Source organism: Phocoena phocoena, chromosome 14, assembly GCF_963924675.1.
Source record: "Phocoena phocoena chromosome 14, mPhoPho1.1, whole genome shotgun sequence".
Classification (NCBI taxonomy): domain Eukaryota; kingdom Metazoa; phylum Chordata; class Mammalia; order Artiodactyla; family Phocoenidae; genus Phocoena; species Phocoena phocoena.
Window position 1 is genome coordinate 83,579,744 of NC_089232.1, and position 13,960 is coordinate 83,593,703.

The following is a 13,960-nucleotide window of genomic DNA, read 5'->3' on the forward strand; positions in this document are numbered from 1 at the left end:
GGACCCAAACCTTGAAATATTAGGCAAACCAAGAATAAAGTGACACTCAAAGCTAGTATCAGGCAAACCAAGAATAAAGTAACACTCAAAGCTAAGAAAAAAGGCACTGCAGTAAGCCTCGTATTTGTGATTTTCCTTGACCCATATAAAATGAGCCCTACATTTTCAGTTTATAACGGGAAACAGGACCCTACTGACAAATGGCAGCAAAGGCTTCGGTTCAGGAACGGAAAAGTCTGAGGCCAGGAAAGCATGGGGTGAACACAGAATAAGACGCTAAAATATTTTCCTTGACAGGCAACAACTAAGTGGAAAAGAGAAAGAATGCAAGAAAAAAGCAAGCGAGCTGAGCCTGAAGCACATGAGTGGCCACGCCCCGTGGGCAGAGCAGGGAGATGTGGTTGGAGACCTTGAGGTCGGATATCAAAAGGGACTTTATATTTTTAACGCTCAGAGCCCAGTGCTTGTGAAGTCATCTCTAACCAGTGATTCAGGAAGTACAACAGAGGCTGGACGAGTTTCTCTGCAGCAACAGCAGGCTGACATGCAGCACACAGCCTCTGAACCCTTTTGAGAGGAAGAAGAGGCTTCCCAGGGAGCTCAGGAGAGAGTTCAAAACCTGTAAGGAGGCCTAAAATGCCCGTGGACTTGGCCCCTGCCTATGTCTCCAGGCTTCCACCCACACCGTTTGCCCCTTTATTCACGGCTCTCTATTCCTCTATGGAGCCAAGTCCTCCCTGCCTCAGGCCCTTTGCACTTGCTGTCTCCTTCCTCTAAAGAGCTCTCCCTACAGCCTACCTTCTGTTTCTCCTGGTTCATTCCCACTCACTCTTCACGTTTTAAGTTAGATACGGCCTCACCCTTGAGGTGTGCCACAACCCCCATCCCTTCAAAGAGGTCTCCTTGCCAGATTCTCTCAGAGCATTCTGTCTCTGGCTTCAAAACACTCACCACAACTGCCGTTACGTGTTCGCTGGTGTAATTGTTTAAAATAAAATTCCCCCATTATATCTGAAGTTCCAGGAGGTTGAGGACACAGTATCCACAAAACCTGACACATTTCAGGCACACAATATTTGTTGAATGAAGAAATTAATGAGGAAAGGAAGGAGAATTTCTAACTTCTGCCAGTTTACTGGGTACCAAGGAGACTATCTTCAAAAAGTGATCTGGGGTTCACGTGTTTATTTCTTTTAAACTCAGCAATGGTCCTGTGGGAATTTCCCATATCAAGTATGCAATTAGTAGGAGGGGTTGTAAAAACAATGCTGTATGACACTTAATACAATAATTCCAAGGAGGAAGGGAGGAAGGAAGAGGAAAGCGTACACACAGGATGTGGGTTTCGAACCACTACTAGCTAGTTATTAGGAATCAGAGGCTGGGCTATTAGAATTTCTTAGCTTAAAAATCTTCAGATATATGCATAATTTTAACTTTACATTCTCATTCCTGTATTTTGCCTAATTCATTTTTTTCTAAATGTAAAATACGCTTCTGGTGTAGCAACTGTGTCCGTGTTACAATGACTTTTCCACATGGTCTGTTTCCACTGATAGGGCAGAAATGCCATGCCATATACGTCTCTGTGTTTCCACTCTGAGCACAATGGCCGACACAGAGCAGCAATTTTAAATTGAAAGGGAAACTGGGAAGAATAAACACCAGAATGAGAAACTGAGCTTTTTCCTCTTGTCATGAACTCATTCGGTTCTTATGTTTTGTTTCAGCTCTATTTTTTTTTGTATAACTATTTTATTAATCGATTCAAATTCTTATAAAATAGGCGGGGTTGGGAGGGAGGGGGAGAGAGAGAGAGAGAGAGAGAGAAGCTGAACACACACTAGTTCAGGGAGTAGGAAAATTATCACAGGAGATCAGCACAGAAACGGTCCTGCTCTCGGGGAAAGGGAGTGGGTGCACGGCTCCAGAATCTCTGTGCCTGGCAACTGTCCCCACAGTGAGAGCACCTCGCAGTGGAGTCAAGGGCTCGGAGAGGTGTTTCTCATCACAGACGTTGTTTCCATCATGACACTGCCCAGTGTCACACTTGGAATAACGAAACAGATTTATTCATCTTTGTAAAAGCATAGCCAATCTTGACCGTCTACCTAGAAAACCTCCTCCCTCTGATTTTCAAAACTCCTATCTTTCTGTACCGTCCTTACTGAGGCATGTTTGTATACTTTCTCTGGCCTTAGGGAAAGCTTCAAAAAAAGGGGCCCCTTTGCTGACTGCTGTCACTGCAACATTCCTAAGTACAAACCCCCAGACATTTTTTTTAGCTTGAGCCTGTTAACACTTTCCCAAGCTTCAGTCAAAACAACATTTACCATCGGTATTACCAAATGTCGACTTTTGTTTTTTATCTAACGTTTTCTAGCCTACCTGATCAAATTCGCCAGCCTTTAAAATACACCCACTGAGATCCAACCTTCAGGCGCCCACAAGCGGGGCGGACTCTCCCTTCTCCAGCCTTCACAACTGCAGCCTCACGGCCGGCAGCCTCCGCCCTCCCCCGCCCCCCACTGGAGTGCGCTTGTCCAGGGCACCGGACTGGGTCTCGTTGCATCTGCAACCCAAGTTCATCAAGCCGCAACTGGTCACAGTGGTTCCCAGCAGGTATTTGCAGAGAACAAGTCACTTCAATGCTCATCACTACCGTTTAGAACATGACCATTTTTGTTTACTTCTGTTTTAAAGACTGCCCTATTTCTAGGTTCACACTAGAGAAAAGGATCCTCAATCTTTAGCAGCAAAGGCTAGTAAGACATGTTTTCCAGGCTCTTCTAGGAACTAGAGATGCTAAGTCTTTCCTTAAATGAAATAAAAGACAAAGAACATACTCTTCGAGAATGCTTCCAGAGAAAAGCAAAAAGGAGTAAAAAGCAAAGTAATGTCTAAGCAGTTCTAAGGGTGAACACCTGAACGTGGCTCCACAGAATCTAGTTTCCACCAAGAGGCCTCTTGGTACCTGCAGAGACTAGCAGCTTCAGCCCCGCCGGGCACAGCTCTGCTCCCCGGTGAGCAGTGGAGACTGGGAATGTTCAATGGGGACACGAAGGAACTGCCCGGAGGACAGAGACATGTGTCGCCAAGGGCTCCTCTGTCCGATGGCTGAGTCACTCAGGCTCCACATTTTACGCCCCAAAATATGCATTTGAAAAGTCAGAGCCTTCCAAATGTTTTAAAGAGCGTGCAGTATGTATGTACACGTACACACACGCACACGCGCGCACACACACACACACTCATCCAGAAAGGAAGTAATGGAAGAGTCATCATTTTTAAAGATTACTGAGCTCATGCCCATAAAAGGCCAATTGGTTCTATCTTCCACAAGTGGTCTGTTGCTACCCAACTGATTAGTTTGGGCAAAATAAAGAAAAAAAAGGAAATCCCAGAATAACTTCTTTTTAAAAATAAAGTATCAGCAAGGAAACAACCCATTTCCTAACCAGCCTCACATAAGGTTACAAGGGTAAGACTGAAGAAGTTAATTTATATGTTAACCACACAGGATTTTGAGCCTTTGTAAAGTAATTCATCTTAAAAACTCTACAAATTAGGGGTCTTTCTATTTTCTAAGCTCCATGCTTGGAGCTCTTCTGTTAACCCAGGCTGAATCACTCAGCACACCTTCCTTTGCTGTTGGACCTCCACTGCTTTAGAAATGCAGTGTCGCCAGAGACGTAGTAAAAATTCCAAAGCACAGCTCCATCCAATTCAGTGCAATTCACCACCGCAAATCGTTCCAGGTAAACGCGCTAAAGGTTAAAAAATAAATGTCACGGAGGACATCGTTAAAGAGCATACAGCTCAGTGGGAGACAACATGAAAGGTGCCGTCAGGGGAATGTGCAGAGAGCACAGTGGTAACAAGAAGGAAGGGAAGGGTTCAGGTAAGCGGGAGAGCTGATGACTTCTAGGCAGCCAGGTACACCTGAGCTGGGCCTCGTGGAGGAACAGAGGCTGGGGAAGGCACAGGGGGCACCGTCTGTAAGGGGGCATCAGCGTGGGGCACACCCCGTTAAGGGGAAAGGCAAGTGGATGCGTGTGGCAGTAACACCCTCAAAGATGTCCCCGTCGCCCCGCACCCCTCCCTGTACTGTCGCAGTCTGCGCCCAGGCGCTGCGGCTCCGAGTGCCCTCGGACGCAACCTGCAGGCCTAAGTGGTCGCACACCTGCTCGTCCCCATCTGGATCCTTCTCAACACACACAGTAACCTGCTGAAACAGAAACGGAACGGAAGGAGCTACCTTGGCGTCCCCAGCCAGCACACCCTCTTCTCGTCACACTGCTGCCTCTGCACAGCCACAGCCAGGCTCCGAATCTCTGTCACATACCTGCCCGTGCGCTTGCGGTCTCCCCACCCCACCTGAAGGTCCATGCAGGTAGGGGGCTGGTTTCCTTCATGCTGCACCACCTGGCACGCAGCAGGAGCTCAAGCACTCCTTGCTGAATGAATCCTCTGCTTGAAACTTTGAGAGCTTCCCAGTACGTCTGGGATAAGAATCGGACGCCATTAACCGGACCTCCAAGCCGTCCCCACCCCAGGCTTTCCTAGGCAGCGTCATTTCCTTCACTATGCTTAGGTCACACTGGCCTTCCTACTGCCTCAAGACCTTGACTTTGCCTGGAATGTTCTTCCCCCGTTCCTTACCTGCTGGCTCCCAATCACCCTTCAGACCTCAGAATACATGAATACACGTCCCTCAGAGAGGCCTGCAGCGAATTCAAGAAGAATTTGAACACCCACTGTGGGCCAGGTACTGTGTTCTGGCTTCTGGAACACACAGCAAGGAACGAGACAGAAGAAAGACACAACACCTCTGCCCTCAACCTTAATCTGAATTATATTCTTCTACTCTATTCTTTCTTAGACTCCCGCACTTCAGAACACTTTGTTAACCGTGCAGTTACAAGTGTGTTTGCCTAAGTCCAGCTCCCCGACCTGATCCAGCAGGAGCTGTGCCTGAGGCGTACGTTACTCTACCTCCAGCATCTCAGACGTGCCCGAGGCGTGGCACACACTCAACAAAGGCAGTGAACGAGCCCGAGGCCTGTTTACAGCGGCGACAGGGGCGGGGGTGGGGGGGTCAGGGAGGAGAAGCAGGATGAGGACAGGGGAAGACAACAACGAGGCCAGGAGGCGAGGCCCGGGTTGTGAAGGGCTGACGGACACGGTGAAGTTGAGCACACAAGCGGCTCCGAGACCTGCGAGGTCCTCCTCCGCTTCCACACACAGCCTCCTCTGCTCAGTACTGTCATTTGTTTTATATGATAAGTAATACATGAAAGTATTCTTTTAATTTAGGACACTGCATTAAGACCATCTCATTTCTCTTTTAACAAATAAAGAACATCCGAGAATCAAACTAGTTTGCCATTTTACGAAAAAAGCAAAAATAAGTATATTTGATAATGTAGATTTTTACATTACTTTTAGTTTTTGAGATATAGAACTCAAACCATAAAATCCACCCCTTTAAAGTGTACAGTTCAGTGGTTTTTAGTATATTTATTCACAAAGCTGCGTAATCATCAGCCCTATCTAATTCCAGGATATTTTCGTGACCCCAAAAAGAGACCCTGTGCCCGCTGGCAGTAACGCCCCCCTGCCCCCTTGCCTCAAGCCCTGCCAGTCACCAATCTGCTTTCCGCCTCTGTGGACCTGCCTCTTCCCGACCTTTCAAATAAATGGAACCATCCAGTATGTGGTCTTTTATTCCTGGCTTCTTTCACTTTACACGTTTTCAAGGTTCATCTGTGTTGTAGCCTGCATCACTGTTTCATTCCTTTTACTACAGAGTTTTAAATAAGTGTTTACTTTCCACAACACAATACTACAGATCTCCCAGAAGTTGCCATAAAGAAAGAAACATCTGAAATACCATCATAACAAAGAAAAAGAACTTACTTGCATTGGGCATGAAAATATTTGATCAGATTCTGAAGTAAATCCACTCCCTTTTTAATCTTAATTTCATTGACCTTCAGCAGATACTGTTAAAAAACAAAACAAAACAGGAAATGTCATAGATAGAAGCAGAATATGAGCTGAACGTGAGCCTCTGAGGACAGATCACCTCTTCTACTTCTCTGACAGCTTGTACGATGCGTAGGGCTCATGGTAGATGCTTAATGTTTTCTGAATGCCATAACTAAATGTTTCTTTCAGTTTGGTGCCACATGAATTATCTCACATACAGGTAAGTAAATGCTTAACTTTAAGTGCCAAGAACTTCCAGTAATAAAACATTCTGTCTTAACCAGCTAGGAGAAATTTTTGCCCTAGTTGTGTGGAAGAATGACAGTGCAAATGAAGGGGATTCTACCCATCTCAAACACTGCTGTCCACATACTCTGTCCCAGGTCCCTTTCTTTAGGCAGGTCATCGTTTAAACACTAACTGCTAGCCTTCTGTAGTTGAGACTTTGTCTCCATGTCTCTAATACTAAAACACTTCCCTGACACTTTTAAAAGAACATCGTGATTGTTTAAAAAAAAAAAAGAATTTTAAATTCAAATAAATTAAAGCCATTTTTGACTTGGAGACTTCATTAACAACCACTAAGAAAGACATCAGGAAGCCCCAGGGATCTACAAAACAAGCATCCGGAAATACACTTGTTCTTTGCTAAAAGTTTATAGAACAAAGACTCCATAAATTCCCTGTCCCTTCCACTGCTGAAATAGGGTGTCAACAACTCTGAGAATGCGTTGCCTCTAAGACCGAATGCCCCCGAAAGAGCTGCTGACCCCTGCTGACCACAGGCATCTCAGCTGTAACCTGGGAAACTTGCGTTCAAGTGGCCTCCCAGGTCAGCCGGCAGCCCAGCTGGAAGAGGGAAGCTGAAACGGTAACTACATCAACTGCCACTGCCTTTTGCCTTTACGTCCTCATCTCCCTCCTTTCTGATAACTTATTCTCTGTTAATTAAATAAGATGTCTGGAAATGTATCAAAATGGTTAATAAGATGCTTGGCCATGCATCAAACGATAAAATGCACGTACCCTTTGACCCAGAAATTCTACTGACGGGAACTTATTCTGAGAAGATAATCATAAAAGTTTACAAAGATGAATAGAAAAGAAGGTTCGTGGCAGACTTGTTTGTAAAAGCGAAAAGTGGCAACAACCTAAATGTAACGAATGGGGAATTAAAGTGTGGTACATCCACAGAGAGAAGGGCTATGTAGCCATTAAGCCAATAAAGCAGAGACTTCCTGACATGGAAAGATGTCCGTAGCACACTAGTGAGTGAAAATAATCAGGTTACAAAGCAGCAGTGGAGAATGATCCTGTTTATACAAATTGTCCGTATGTACGTATAACAGGGATATCTGAAAGATGTTTAACTAAATGTCAAAGCGGTAATCTTTTGGTAAGTAAAATCTGTGGTGATTTTTAATTTCTTTTATATATATATACACATATGTACACACACACACATATATACTGGCCAATTTTTTAAAGCACTTATTTTTATAATCATAAAAAAGCGAGAGCGGATCTCTCATACGTTCTCAATTCACGGAAGCTCTGTATTATCTATCTGGCATACTGACTGTCTTTATAAGATTCATTTTGAAGAAAAAGTTCCACAGCTTTAAAACAAACACCTGGAAGTCACTTTTCTACATTAGATCCCACGCAACTAAAACTTTAAACACCTAAACAACATCAAACGTTTACAAAACTTGAGAACTTCAGTTTGAAGAAATGGTTGAACAATTTTTCAATGATTTTAACTGCAGCAATCTGTTCACTCTGAGGGGTTGGGTTCTCAGGGACTGCTTTTCGGACGCTCTTTCCTTCCAGCCCAGGTGTGTCTGGTCAGTGTGTACAGGCTTCATCAGATGTGTGCTCCTCTGTAAACTCCAACCTCAGTGCCCGGTCAGCCCACCTCTGCTTCTGTGCCTGCGAAGAGTGCCAGACCCCACCAACCGCAGGGACCCCGTGATGCTCGGCACAGACTGGGGCCCGACGGCCACTTGGGGACCTGCCCAACAGATGACTCACGTGTGTGACTTAGAGGCGTCGGGTAGATAGCGTTTTTCCAATAAAATAACCTATTTGACCAGTCCACACAACCCATTCACCCAGACGAGGAAAAGAGCCCAGTGCTGAGTGCATGTCCCAGAAAGCAATGACAGAGCTGAGGATGGAACCCGCACCCTCACCTCAAGGGTATGACACTAACACGCTGGCTGAGTCTCTCAGTCACTAAACATACTTTAACAAGCAGTCCTGCAGAGTTTACGTCAATAGCTTTCCTCCTCACTAGGCAAAAAGAGAGCTCATCCTGAACTCACACACACACCCTTCCCAAATCCACTCCCTGTGAAACACCACTACTTAATTTTACCCCGAGTCAATAAGAGCAATAACGTGTCTGTATAACACACAGCGGTTTCTTCGTCCCTGTCTCTATCGCCCGGGATGATCTCTCCAACACTGTGTGAAACGGGTCGGGCAGGTATTATATGTGATGTCTGTTTATAAAACAGCACGTGTATAAAAGCATCCACTCTCCTATCTACAATAACAGTCTGAGCTTAGTTAACTTTCTAAAAAGTCACGTAATGGGGCTTCCCTGGTGGCGCAGTGGTTGAGAGTCCGCCTGCCGATGCAGGGGACGCGGGTTCGTGCCCTGGTCCGGGAAGATCCCACATGCCGCGGAGCGGCTGAGCCCCGTGAGCCACGGCCTCTGAGCCTGCGCGTCAGGAGCCTGTGTTCCGCAACCCGAGAGGCCACAACAACGTACCGCAAAAAAAAAAAAAGTCACATAATGAAAAACAAAGCAGCAAAGGAGGGACAGAGGAACAAAAAAGACATAAGAAACAAAAAAGTAAAAGAGCAGATATAAACCCAACCACATCAACAGTAACATCATGTGAATGACTAAACAACCCCATCAGAAGGCAGAGACTGTCAGACTGGATAAAAAAACATGATCCAAATATAGATTGTCTACAGGAAACACACTGTAGATCCAAAGATACACATAAGTTGAAAGTAAAAGTCTGGAGAAAGAAATCCCATGCAAATAGAAACCAAAAGAGAGCCAGAGTGGTTGTACTAATACCAGACAGATATCCCCGATCCCTGGGACTGATTCCCCTCTGCGGACCACTTAAGAGTTTGCTCTGGGAATAGAAACGCATTTTAATATACTCCTAAGGCATACATCTAAAAAGACTGGGCTCCTACTGTAACTAACAAATTAACAAACGTTCTAAAATCAAAAAGTGCCTTTTGATGAGCTCTGCTGTGGACTGCTTACAGGGAATCGAGAGCTGGCTGAACCTAGTTTCAACACCTGTCACAAGTATCACCCCTGCGTTGTGGACACTCAAAACGTAAGTCTGCCTGGCTACAGGAGGGGACACAAATGCCACCACGCTCACGCTTCACTGCCACCGCCCGGAGGAGCGAACCCTCAGGCCGAGGGGTAAACTGTTTCCACAAACAGACCTCCAAGCAAGGTATAAAAAAGGCTGGAAGCAAAGGCCCGCACGATTGGTCTTCGATATTTTCCACCCCTGAGCCTCCAGCAGAGAAATGTTCTGAACGTCAGTCCTGCCATTCTCCCCTCCCGGAGGGGAGGACTTGGGCCGTCGGTGGAGCAGGACAGAGGACCTCCCCAGGGTGCCTGGGCCTCTGGCCTTGGGGAACGTCCCCACCCGAGCAGGCGGAGCCTGGGGGCACGCACTTGCAGAGGCTCTCACACTCATAGAGGGGACCACAGCTGGGGCCTCACCGCCCCGCCCCCGGCACCTCCTTAAGAACACCACAGCGGGGGCGAGTGTGCACGTGTGGAGGCAGAAAGAACCCGCTTTCAAGTGAGTCACTCCTTCAGAAAGGCTGGAGCTGGCCTAGTCTAGCCCCACCCTCCAGGAGCCCCAGGCCCCCTGAATGACAGAAACTGGGCGGCAGGGTCCAGCAGTGCACCTGGCACTGCCTGAAGCGCCTGGCAGACGTACCTCGCACATCTGCAGCTGGAAGAACCGCCGCTCCTTCTCCATCTCCTCTGCGATCTCAGCCCCGCTGATCTCCGTGCGGATCATCCCGTGCAGCTTGGCATGCTCCTTCTTCTCCTTTTCTATCTTGGTTCTACGTGTGGAAAAAGTGAGACTCAATCAAGACACCTCCAGACTGGAGAGCGCCCCGCTGTGGTCCCGACACCCACCCTGGACACAAATGCTCGCCGAGCCTTTCCAGAACAGGACAGCCTCGAACTCACTGGAAAGGAAAAAGCGTTTCGTCATAAACATGTCAACCTTGGCCCTTTCTGTTGAGTATCGACCCAAGAAAGGCTTCCAAAGCAACTCGACTAGGACAGTGCCCATCATCACAGAAGAAAACAAGTGACCTTTCCCGTTTTTAAGCTTCGTTCCCCTTTTCACGTCTCTCTCATGCTCGCCTGTGCTCGAGTCCAGTGTGCGGGTCAGGGTACCAGCTGACACCCCCGCAGTGCATCCCGAGACAGGTGACCAGGGTGAGGCAGCCATGCGTCACATTGGTTAGTAAGGGCTTGGACTAGTAACTGGATTTTTATCCTGGACAAAAGGAGGCTAAACAAAAGCCACAGAAAGCACTCAAAAATATAAAGGGTGCCATGAAGAGGAGGGTACAGACTTTTCCTGCAGAGCCCCAAGGCAGACACTACACAACGCAGGTAGCGTGTCTTAGGAAGCTGTTCAACACGAAATGGGTTCCTCTGGGTCCAGAGGCCCCATCATTTGGGGAGGGGGTATTTAGGAAGAGGCGAGAAATGTAGTTTCTAATCCTTGTTCTTTATCTTGAAGCACAGCACTGGGCACACAGTAGACCCGCAGTGACTTGACTGGGTGAGTTAAGAACGTAAAGAAAAGGTGACCGTTTGGTGAGGATGTTGTTAAAGGGGCTCATGCACCAGGGAGGCAGCGTGACTGGAGGGCCCCGGGGACAATCACACAACTCCAAGCCTCCCCTGACGCCACCGCAAAGGGATCAAGACATGGTCCAGGTGTCAGTCACTCTTGTAATGATCAGGTATGGAACGACAGGCCAGGAACTGTAAAGACGTCTTAAAGCTGTTTGTTGCATATCACAGGGCCTCTCAGGAAAAATCAATCTTACGTGTAAAGGGGTAGAGCTAATTTTTTAATTTACCCCAGAATTACTCTGAGTTTTAAAGGCTGCTGCTCCTTCGTTCTCCAATTCTGGGATTTTGTGAGTACCTCTGTCCTCACCTTAGCTACGTGCGTCTTGATTTTACAGAATTTGATCTCATTCCTCTTTCAAACCTTTTCCTTTCAGAAGGAGAAGACTCTCTCAGGCAACCCTCTTCAGGGACCCTCTCCTGTCCCTGGTTCAGAAACGCACAGAAGCATTTCCTCTAAGGCCCTCGAGGGCAGCAGCGACGGCAGCTCAGTGAAGTCGGCAAATCCATGTCCTGCCCTTGGCTCAACTAGCTTCTCGTGGGTGACCAGCAGCAAGTACCAAGCCCACGTTTCCCACCTGTAGAGCAGGAACGTGGACCCTTTCCTTATTCACTGCACTGAACTCACACACAGACGCAGGATGCTAATGAGCCCGGGATAGTGAGTCTGGAGCCTCTCTGGGTTGAGCCGACCTTCAAAGCATTCTGGTTTAATACTGTATCTGTGCTTACATGCAAATGTGTGCCATTAGTGAGACTCTGGAATTTGGAGTATGGGAACTTAACATTTCCAGGATGGGATGAGTACCAAAGGTGTGGGATTCCTTGGTGATCCTTCAGCTCTGAATAGAGACCCAAGGCTGGTAAAAACAAACAAACCCAATTAAATACGTGTAGTTAAATCTGAAAAGGCTTTCTCCTTATCGTGTCCCACTTTACCAGATGGCTTCATATAAAAGTTTCTAATTCCACTGAGAAAACTCTATTACTCAATGCACAGCAATTACAAAGCAAGCATGAGGCATTTAAAAATATTTTCTATTTCTTAAGTATTTAAAATAATTGAAATCATCATTCCCACAATCGCTAGCCCAATTCTAGCTAGCTCAATCCTCTCCACTCCAGGAAATGAGAAACTGTGATCAGAAATGTTACAACAAGTGCCTGAAGTCAACCAGTAGAAGCCAATTAACGTTCCTGAAAATAACATTCTGTAGCCATTAGGACATAAGAGGAGGGATGAGGAAAAAAAGTTTAAAGAGGCTGACATCATGAATGTGGACATCCGGTATGAAAGCATCTGGTATCGCAACAAACCATAGCAACACAGTTTTGGGTGAATTCTTTCCTGGATTAAGGTTTATTTAGACAATACCTTTAAGCAATAAAGGCTCAATTTAAAATAAAATCTCAAATTACCTATGCTTACTTTTTTAAATGAAAATACTCACATTTTTGTTTCATAGTCCTTCCAAGCTTTATCAAAAGGCTTTTTCAGATCCTGTAAACAGAGAGGCATAAATTAAACAGGACTAATCATTAATTTCTGGGCAAAATAAACTTATCCCTAGACTAGCCCTGAAAAGAGTATTAATTTCTGCAATAAATGACGTATGTGATCCCAGGATAAATGGAGAGCTTAGAGCACAGGCTTTTAATCAGACTAGCGGTAGCATTTAGTTTTCTTTCTCTTTAAGAAATTTTTATGATAGAATATACCAAATGCACACAGACAAAGGTGGAGAGAATTATATAACGTACCTGTGAGCTAGCTATAGCAAGTATCAACTCACAGCCCATCCTGTTTCACTTATACCCCGCCCTCTGTCCTGAGATTATTCTGAAATTAAACCTGGAAAGACATAACATTTAATCTTCAAGTATTTTATTGTATCTCTCTAAAAGAAAGGGACTCTGATTTTTTTCTATTAATATAGGAATCTCCTCAACACATGTACCCCTGATCTGGGCCCCAAAACAAGAACATAAAAGCCATTCACCTTCTCCTGAGGTCTCCCGATTCCACAATTCTGCCTGGAACTCAGGACCTCATATCCTCTGATAAAGCCTGACTCAAAAATATACTGAGCCACTAGAAATTCTATCAAATTTGGTTCCCACCTATTTATGCTCCCTTTAACAGGGGTCTTTTAGAAGAGAAACCCCTTCGTTGTGGGGATTTTTTTCTTTTTTTGACTCTTCTTTGGCCTCTGACAAGGCCTAAGCTCCACAGCCCGGCACCTAAAGCCTCCAGGAAGGCGTCTGCCCACCCCGTAAGCCTCACGTCCCACTGTGCAGCGCCACCGACCCAGGGCCCCTTGCAGGGCCGCATCATGCTGCTGCAGACTGGCATGGTTTCCTCTCTGCTTTGTGTGCCCTTCCCTCCCGCTTTCCTGGTTCTCGCCGGACATGTTCTCCGGGCCTCCAGGGGATGCTGAGCAGTGTTCCTCCGTGTCCTAACGGCTCCCCGGGCCCAGACTCCTTGCCCCAACAGCTCTCCTGGCACTTCTGCCCCTGCGGAGGCCCCCGTAATCGGCTGGGCTTCCGGATGTGCCAGAGGCCGCCGGGGATCACGTGTGGATCCCGTCAGAGCACTCGGTGGCCTGAGAACTGGGGCACGACTGCCTCTCTTTCCCATCACACACCTGTCTGGGCCAATGACATGTGAGAGCAACTTTCTGCTCGGTGCCTGGTGCCCACACAGCACTCGACCCTGACTGTCCCCACGCACGTGCCCGGGAAAACAGTTCACGGCTCAAGTGTTTGTACGAGGCAAGGCGAGGCCTCAACAACGAGCATCCTTTGCAGGACAGAAAAATAAAGGCGGCTCAGGCCTTGCTGGTGCCCATTCTCCCTCCAGGAAACCACCCTGCGAGGATCCTCTCCCAGGGCTCAATCAGTGACACGCTAGCTGGAAAAACCAGACTTCACACAGGGTTCCCTGCTCAACCGGCAGAACCCAAAAGTCGTTGACAGTTTCCAGAAGAGCTGTTTCTTTCCCTTCCACATCAGGAGCACCAGCAGGACAGC

At 46.8% G+C, this 13,960-nt stretch overlaps 1 protein-coding gene across 2 annotated transcripts in view; it reads right to left on the bottom strand.

Moving 5' to 3' along the window:
* ASAP2 (ArfGAP with SH3 domain, ankyrin repeat and PH domain 2) overlaps nt 1-13,960 on the bottom strand; it is a 154,792-nt gene that overhangs the window by 52,611 nt on the left and 88,221 nt on the right. For both annotated transcript variants that reach the window (XM_065890711.1, XM_065890710.1), the window contains exons 5-7: nt 12,382-12,431; nt 9,990-10,119; nt 5,920-6,005 (exon numbers count right to left, since the gene is read on the bottom strand). In XM_065890711.1, the coding sequence (XP_065746783.1) occupies nt 5,920-6,005; nt 9,990-10,119; nt 12,382-12,431 (266 nt within the window). The remainder of the gene's footprint in view (nt 1-5,919; nt 6,006-9,989; nt 10,120-12,381; nt 12,432-13,960) is intronic.